The sequence below is a fragment of the Lepisma saccharinum genome, chromosome 27, assembly GCF_977018435.1.
Source record: "Lepisma saccharinum chromosome 27, izLepSacc3.1, whole genome shotgun sequence".
NCBI classification, from domain to species: Eukaryota; Metazoa; Arthropoda; class Insecta; order Zygentoma; family Lepismatidae; genus Lepisma; species Lepisma saccharinum.
In genome coordinates, this window is record NC_139255.1 from 57087394 (window position 1) to 57097240 (window position 9847).

Here is a 9847-nt window from a genome sequence, read left to right on the forward strand (position 1 = left end):
CATTGTTCAATATGCACCCTGTCAACGTGATGACCCTTTGGAAGCTAATCTTTTATAGAAATAGCTGCTGCAAGTGTATTATTATTATTACAGTGGAGCCCAGATTTTACATTCTTCTCGCATTAAACATTCTATCTTTATGGTTCCAACATAGCACGTTATAAAATTTTCCTTGACTTTACAATTTTCAGTTTAGTTTCCTGAAAACTGTAAAATCAAAATTCCAATATTCCTCTACTGAAAGTGTCAATGGCCTCTGCATAGTCTTTGTCCTTTACTAGTGCTGTGTGCTACATGGAAGGTTTGTTGTTTCTGTTTCTGGCAGATTTTTGGCATGGAAGAGATTTATGTTCGGATGCGAGGAAGATGAAGAACATGGAAAAACTGTGGCAAGAGCTTTCTTTGCTGGTCCCTTTTGCTCTATAATATGCGGTTTGAATGGAATCTACAGATTGAAATATTAACCTTAGCTTACCCAAGGGGGTGCTGGTCAGGCCACCACCTCTATTTCTTCAATTTTTAACTGAATTTTTTTAGAAAAAAATTAACATAAACTACATTGTTCCCCGAGGTGTTCCCAATATTTGTATTACTTTTCTTCATAAAGACATAAATTTACGTACATAGGCAAAATTTACTTTGTGGCCCCATCAGGCACTTGTTATTCAAAACAAACACTTCCTGCCATTGACAGTGTAGAATTAGTTTGTAATTATGGTATTTTTTCATAATTATTATAATTAATAAACAAAAAAGGATTGATGAACAATAATATAGTTTTTGTGTGTTAAAATATACAACCGTTGTCAGAAAAGTTTCAGGACTGAGCTCTTAAAAATAAAAATTATTCAACTTAGGAACTAATGGTTGTAGGTCTTGTCAAAATAGTCCCCTCGGCTATCTATGCACTGCTGCCACAGTTTCTGGAGATCATGGAAGCAAACAGAGAAAGCTTCATCTGGGATGCTTCTCAGCACATCTATCACATCCGTTTGGATTGCTGCAATATCTTCACGACGCTTCACACGTGGAAACAAAAATAAAAATCACACGGTGACAGGTTGGGTGAATATGGGGAATGTGGTATAGCAGGAATATGATGCTTAAACAGATATTCCTGTACTGATAAATCGGTATGGATCCTTGCATTGTTGTGCAATAAGAACCACTACCAAGATTCCCACAAATCAGGACGGCGCCACCGAATTGCTTGACGCAAACGTTTCAGGATGCCAATATAAAAGTTTATTGTTTGTCCTTCAGGCAGGTATTCATGGTGCACCAAACCTTTAGCATCAAAAAATGCGATCAACATTGTCCTTGTCACTCTGGAATCGTCTTGCACTGAATCTCTGCCCTCCCGAAACCTTTTGTGCCATTCAGACACGGCTTCTCGATAATGCCTAGTCACCATATGCTTGCTGTATCATATTCCATGTTTCACTAGGGGTCTTCCCTAGCTTAACGCAGAACTCGATGTTAACTCTCTGCTCGGAAACCACGTCACTCTTGTAACTTCCAACTAAATGCGTCCAGTGGGTTGCTAAGCACAACCATGCCACCTAGTGAGTTTACATGGAAACACTTCCAATGCCATGTCTATTCAGAACACACATCAGGTAACTGAATAACACCCATTTCTTCTGCTTGAAGATCACAGGTAAAGAATAAAAAAACCAGTCCTGGAACTTTTCTGACAAAGGTTGTATATATGACAATAATTTGTTATTTATATTAAGTAATTATTATAATTTATGAAGAACTGTACTCATATAAACAACAAAACTGTTTCTTGATTTTTAGTGATAAAAAGGAGGGTTGGCCTGTAACCCCCCCCCCCTTTCAAGGTAAGTTAGTTTCTTGTATGGTACGGGTAAGCTATTGTTTAAGTAGTATTGCAATATAATTTGCACCAATTCACTACAAGTATGGATGCTAAAAAGAAATTTATTCTTATTTACAATCTGTACAAAATGCTAATACTACAGAAACGAGAAGGTGTGGGTGAACTATTAAAATACATCAAGACCGAAAATCCTTTCTCTGTTCTGCAAGATAATCGGCTTTTATCTTTTCTCGTTCTCCTGGCTCCGGCAAATAAGGTTCTATACCCTTTCTTCTTCTATCCAGTCTAATATGGTTCTGAAAAGAAAAGAAATGGGATACTTAAAATTCTTGAAACATCTCCAATAAGTAACTTTGGATCAAGACATGCTCCTGGAGTCAGAAGGCCATATTTTGACCCCTTGTCACTCTTTCTTGATTCCCGGGGTGGGTGTTCTAAGGTTGGAATTTTTCGGGCCTTGTCCCTGCTCTGGGGCTCACCCAGCCTCAATGGGTACCTGGGGGCAACCTTAGGGGGTACGGGCAGCAACAGCATTGTGCTGATCATATCACCTCCAAAATGGCCGAGATAGAGAATGTGTGGTGCTCTATCCCCACGTCCTCTAAATGTGCCTTCATGCCACAGTGCTATATGCATGGGAAACTACTACATGACAGGGCTTGGCTGAAGTCTTCCAACATTAATGTGTAAAGTAGGGGACATTATCAATTTATACTTATTGACACTGTCTTCTACATGGGAAATACAATATAATTATTAGTTCTATCATTTTTAATTGCAAATACTGGGCTGAGATCTTTACGCATCTGATGAAAATCGGCCAAAATAGATGAAGGCTCATTTTACAACATATTTCTTCAATTTTCTCGTGTTCAGACATATTTCTGTATAATTTTGTAACTGGCTTTCATATAATCAGTTATTTTATAATTTATTTTTGGTACCTTTGGGGCAACCGATAATTTGTACTATCAATGGCAGGATAAGGAAATTAAACAGAAATAAAAAGCAGATACGGTATTTTCTTACCAACTAGTGCAGAACAATAATGCGCCCCTTCTTTTTATCCCGGCGACAAACGATATTGAGGAAAAACGTTTTCAGCAATTGTTGTGACTCGGAATTTTCCATGTAATGAAAAATTCGAAAGTACTGTTGTGCATATTTTTGGCTTTACTGGGAATATTTCTGCATTTCTTTTCCATTCCTGCATGACACAATTATATACATATTTGACAGTTTTATAGGACATAAAGTCCTGGGTCCTAGTAATTACAAAGATGTACATGAAGAATTTTGCAATTAATGGTCTATATTAAAATCAAAAAACAAGCCACAATACCAAATTCTAGAAGTCCCTAATTTTGCTCAAACAGCAAAATTTGAAGCTCGAAAAATCTGAGATTTTAAGATTAAAAAATTCTTCCATGTAGTCATTATTATAAACTTGAAAGAAAATAATCCTGTATGATTTACATGTTTTTTATTTTTTTTTACCACAAGAAATTGCAGTTTGGACCACGATCGCAATCTTCACATTTTTCTCAGTAAGAATCTCCCTAATAGTTGTTATGTAGGCCTTACCCCCCACCCCCCATGTAAAATAGAACTTACAATTTAGAAAGCTTCTTTGGCATATAGTTGCCAATGTTTTGGAAAAGCTCGGACTTTTATTTCACACGAAACTTCTTACATGGTGACTGGTTACATGTTAAAATATGGCGATTGTAGACCTAAGTGTTGCTTGAGATGCATAATTTTAAAAACTAATACAGGTACAGTTTTAAAATCCTGATTTTACTCCATTGAAAGTATGTACGTACTATATTATTATATTTGTTGGTGTATCAAAATAACAGAGCAATAAGCACATACATTAAATTCTGCTGTGATGAATTTAAACAATCTAGCATTTGTTCACATCAATGTACAATTATATTTTTAAGTGTTGATATTTCAAAGATTTGCAACGTAGCAATGTCTGAAAATTTTAAATGAGTAACCCAAGATCTGTATTTTTCATTAATATTAGATGTTACTTACCCAAAAAGCTTTGCAGCCATTGTAATTATCAAACTCCTTCTTGCACTTCTCACCATTATAATCATTTTCACTCATGCACCTAATGGATATGTTGTGTTCCTATAAAATAAAATATAGATCTACATCACTGCTTTGAATTTCTTGTAATTTCCCGTATTGGTACACAATTGGTGCCAAGCATAGCTAACAACTTGTCCTTTTCTTTAATTTTAATGGAATAACATATATTCAATCCATAAATGATACCAGCCCATAAAGCTACATGGGGGGGGGGGGGTGGCATGGAGGTAGCCTCATATTTTTTAGATCTTTGGTGCTCTGTTTGCTTTGGGCCCCTCTTGCCAGGTACCACTGATGAGAGGCCATGTGAACCACAGCCATTTAGTAAAGACAATGAAATAAATCCTGCATGTGATCACCCACTCTTGAAATTGAATCCATGTCTCCAACTTGGCAACGTGATTCCTGTTGTTCTATCAACATGACATACAACCTGGGGTAGAAAAAACAGAACAATAAATCAGGTGCTAGCACTTTTCTCTATGGAGCCTGCCTTTTTTCTCCAAATATGCGCTAAGCAAGCCATAAATCCAACTAAGATCAACTATGAAATGTGACCTTAAAAGCATTTAATTAATTAATTAAAATAAGATTCGATTGAAAGTAATCAATTCTTGTGCCAGAGTGGTCTTCCTAAAGAAGACTCAACCGGTAACAGCATGAATACCTATGAAATACATTCTCATACATGGTCATCACTATACCATATCTCAATTGTGCAAAAATTTATAATGGCATGTTTGTTATTCTGATTTAATGATACACATTATACAGAAAACAACCATTAAAAAACATATACACTGCAGTCCTATTTAACCGAATCACTAAAAAAAGCCATTACTTGTGCATGACTGTGTTTTACGTGGGACCACCGACAAAGCACTTTTGTCTTTGTGTTCGTCTCTAACAGTTAGTTATGAAAGAGTAAGTTCATTGTTACGATCTGTAACACCCACTCCCCCATTCCAGTCTATTTTTAGTAAGTGTACTGTGCTGTACGCTCAAGGACAAGAAACACCTGCCAGTTGAGATTTGTAATTTAGTTTGGTGCACCTACGTAGTTTTGTGGTATGGTGTTGTGTTCAGTGAGTGAATCTATTTTGGTGATCCAGCATGCTGAAATACATATGTACTGTATATCAAAACACTGTACGTAATAAAATCTACGTACTGTACGTATATCAAAAAACTTTATTCCGGTTTAACCAAATTTTCTTTCAACCGAAGCACCATCGGTCCCATCAAATTTGGTTAAACGGGACTGTGGTGTGCTGTACTGATTATTTAAAAAAGGCAATCAGGATGGCTACATTATGACCATGATAAAATTAGAGTATAATTCCCAGTTTCCAAGGCAATTTTTTCAAATATTCAAGGGTACAAACAGATGTCTTCTCCATTTCAGCCTTATATATTACTGCCTCTCACCATCCATACACAAATAGTAACAATGTAAAGGATTTGTGCAATTCCAATGTATCCAAAAATTCTACGAGGGCCATTTTTTCCTTCAACCTCCGATGGACGATAAATGTAAGACAAGTGTAAGTAACAAAATGAATTTATTACCAAAAGTTATGTACATACCTGGTTACTTTTCGACATAATTGTCGTTAAGATACAGGCATGTCATATCGTGGGACGAGCTTTCCGAACACCTTATGTGGAAGCTTTGGCCTCATAGCCAGTTCTTCAATGCAGGGAAGAGATGAAAATCACTCGGCACTGTAACCCAACACCTTCTGGAGCAGTTTAAATGGGAAGTGTTTGATCACCCGGCGTATAGCCTCGACTTCATGCCGAGGGATTTTGATCTCTTCCCTGCATTGAAGAACTGAATAGGAGGCCAAAGCTTCCATACCAATGATGAGCTTCAAAACAATGTTCAGGCCCATCTCACATCACTGGCTGCAACGTTCTTCGCAGAGGGGATCGGAAAGCTCGTCCCACGATATGACAAATGCCTGTATCATAACGACGATTATGTCGAAAAGTTACCAGGTATGTACATAACTTTTGGTAATAAATTCATTTTGTTACTTACACTTGTCTTATTTGTATGGTTTATCCGAGGTTGAAAAAACAAATGGTCCTCGTAACTCAATTTAATCAAACGGTGTGCGTGTCATATACATATATAAAATTTAAGGTGCGCAGTTTACATTTGCCATTTCACATACCCAGACTAGGAATACATTTATAAACACAAGTCACAAATGATACAGGATATACAAATCTACAAAAAATTGTTAAGTGCATAAGAATTTCAAACTAAAATTTTCCCAATCAATTTCAAGACAGATTGTCAGATCTATCTGTCACATAATTGTTCTGCAAAGGACACTAATGAATTTAAATAATTGAGAGAATTCTGTGTAATTTTCCACACAACCTTATTTTCCTAAACCGAAAAAAATGCCTCAGGGTATTTATAAATATGTATAAATTGAAGGGTTTGGATAATAAAAGTTTGAATTTTTCACATCTACGAAGAAAAATTCACGCATAATTCCCCGAATTCCTGGTGAGTAGTAACGCTGATAATGGAAATTTACGCAAGTGAACTCAAAATATTCATTTAAAAAAGTAACCATTCAGACACCTGGTGAACATCTTCACCATAGGAACTGGGCACCCTGTATTTTTCTACCCCTGCTTAAAACAAATATGAAAACTAACTTGTTTAAGTAGGATTTGCCAATACTGTCTTACTAGTGTATTAATCTACCAGTAAAATCACCAATAATTTTATGGATGCAATATGTTTATAAACAGACTGCAATTTAGTGCCAAATTCTGCCATTTTGTTGTTATTTTATGATAAAACATAAAATATAAATAAATTTAAAAAAAATCAGCAATGTAATATAATGAACTGACAATGCATCACCCAGCAAAAATTTTGGCAGGCTGTGTTTTCGTGACATTTGGAAATATCTGTTGGTTTGATATCAGAAACTCTTACATCTGCTCTTTAATGATACAGGCAGGTATCAGTAACAATTTCATACCAGTCTATCTATACTGGTTTCTAAGGAATAATTCTTCTAGAAAATGTACAAATGTCACTTTTGTTTGAATATTCACATGTAAAGTTTACCATTAAATTTACAAAACACTGACTTTTTTTTTTTTTTGCTAGTAAGTATTAGTTGTAACATTTTAGTATTGTACAAGTATGTCATAACAAAACATAAGACTCAATGGAAAGATAACAACAAAATATTTCCTTGAGCAGAGGAGAGGAAAATAAAGTTGCACGACCATATGTACAAATGTTACTAATTTAATGTCATCTCTGACATCACCATTAAACAAGTGTGTGTGAAGGCAATGCAACAGGAGAAAATAATACCTTTCTTAGATCATTCTTCATTGTTCCCATAGGGTCTCATTTTAGAAAGACACAGTATAACAACACAATAATTCTCAATGATTGACTGCTTCCTAAAAATGCCTCATACTACGCAGCTGTTATGAAGGTTTGTGAAATCCATTGCTTTGAAATAAGAGACCAAGGTAACAGTTTCATACATCGGAGACACATTTCTTCAATTTTACACAAGAAACTACTTATGGAAATGAGTTTCTCCAAGATTTCCAACGTTCGTCGAGGTATTTTCTTTCATCGTGGAATATATTTGACCGGGAAATCAATCATGTACTTTTCAAGAGAAATATCTCACCGATGCACAATTGCCGGCAATTATCCGATAAGGCCCGAACACCTCTCACTCGTTTATTTTGTTAATTTTAGCATTGATACTTACCTATTCTACATTGCGGAAGATTCTTTAAGGTGAAGTTATGCCTTTTTTCATAAAATAGTGTCAACTTTTCATATTACGAGTCATTATTTGTCTTCCTTGTTCCACTTGGGTAAGAGACAATATGGCATGCACTCATCATGGATCATCGCGAGTCGTGCTTGTGTTTTGTCGATTTGTAGTAGGTATGCAGTGTTTCAACCTTCTTAACTGAAAAATACCTACTTTCGTGTTCATTATGTTATCATAAACCATTGACGGATAGCCCCAAAACTATTCATGATAGCCCCACGGACCATTTCCGGCAAGGTTAGGTAAGCATAGTTAAAAAAAAAAAATTCTCATAAAAAAAAGACACATTTGAAAACACTGGCGAGACTGCGTGACTTTCGACGCTCGCGCCATCTGCACATACATAATAGAAACAACAGTATAATGTTACAGAAAATGCAAGTTCCTTACATAACAAGAGATTATTTCTTGTTCTGCAGCATTCTATGGTGAAGTTTTCACTTTCTGCGAAAGAAAATACCTCCAAGAACTTCAACAATGCTACAGAAACTGATTTCAGTAAGTAGTTTCTCCTGTAAATTTGAAGTAATCTGTTCGGGCGATATCTGATATTTACCCAATTGCCATTGCTTTCATTTTCTTGCCCTACGACACCCGGATGCTGCGTACCTTTGATGACGTAAGCCCCTGTCAGTGTTTCAAACCCTCACACATTCTTGATCACCACCACTTTGGAGATGTGATAACCACCACACTCTGACCGCTTTTATACCCCCAGGTACCCATTGGTTTGAGGCTGTGTGAGCCCAAGAACTGCTTTATGTTGGGACAAGACCAGAAAAAATTCGACCTTAGATTACCCAGCCCAGGAATCATACCTGGGTCTTTTGCATTGCAGACTAGATAAACGTGTATACTTTCATAAAACTAGCATTACATTTAGCAAGATTTACCTAAATCAGACTGAAGGATCTCCATTATATATATTTGATGTTTTAACAAACTTTTATTACTCTATTATGTGACACCTGGCTCTTTTAATTGGGAAACACCAACCATTCAAAAAAGCCAGCTTTCTTGCAACTCTACTTATAGCCAACTACAGTATTCTGTATAGGCATGGGATGGGATTGAAGGCGGTAGATTGTGTAGTCTGACCAGTAATTTTAAAGCTGGATACTAACCCTGATCTTCACATAACGTATGGAAGTTTAGCCTTGCTCATACATGCAAGTTTTCTTGTGCAATAAAAAAAATTGTGCTGTGAACATTGCTAAAGATAGGTTTAATAAGGTGACAACAGTTCAACGGATCCTTCTTTTTACTATACATACCTTAAGGCACGGATTATTATATTCACTGGAAAACTTGGACGCTCTTTTTATCTTTTCTTGCTTTTCATTCTCGGTTTTAGATTGTGTTTCGGGCATTCTGCGAGAAAACTAACTCTTCGCTGAATTGATGTATAACTTAACCTGTCAAGAATATTCTATTCGTTTTATAACATAACTGAACCGGGATTAACTTTCATTGCAACTAGCCAAATCCCTTATCACATATTAAATTTCGATTTTTGCAGAACAATTTCCCTCACATTGATTTTCAAAAACTGCATCTAGTCCACCCAAGTGAACGCTGCTCTCTTGCAAATACTTTTTGCTCGAGAGTAGAGAAGTAGCAAACCCCATATTTCCCAACTTGACTTTGAAAGGAACGGGATGGTATATATCCTCAAACATTGCAGAAATTAACGTCCTGTGTCACCATAATTAAAATATCTAGGGTTTTGTGGGACAAGAATTGCTTTAAAACCCAAACGGGAATAACTTGCAATTTCCCGATTTATCGGGAAATTGTCTGGAAAGTACAGTACACTATTTCCCCTTTAAATGATTGTTTTTGGATTTCTGAAATAAAAACTAACAATTTTCGAGAAGTTTCAGACAATGCAGAAGAATACCCACTTTTAAAGATGACGATTTGAAATAACAAGTAGAAATTGAAAAGGTAAACTTTTTCCAGATTCCGATCGCCACTTTTCGGGACCCCGCAACTATTCTATGCCCGCACACCCCTAGAAACATCCACTGATTGGCCTGATGTCACTGTTATGATCGCT

The 9847-nt window shown here is 36.2% G+C and overlaps 1 protein-coding gene across 1 annotated transcript; it reads right to left on the bottom strand.

Annotated features, from left to right (window-relative positions):
* Window positions 1-1931: 1931 nt before the first annotated feature.
* LOC145980103 (coiled-coil-helix-coiled-coil-helix domain-containing protein 7) lies at window positions 1932-9357 on the bottom strand. The gene is made up of 3 exons (XM_083113108.1): window positions 9063-9357; window positions 3890-3988; window positions 1932-2142 (listed from the first exon to the last, which is right to left on the bottom strand). Exons 1-3 carry the CDS (start codon window positions 9156-9158, stop codon window positions 2023-2025), a joined length of 315 nt encoding a protein of 104 aa, XP_082969234.1. The 5' UTR covers window positions 9159-9357; the 3' UTR covers window positions 1932-2022.
* Between the last annotated feature and the right edge of the window lie 490 nt (window positions 9358-9847).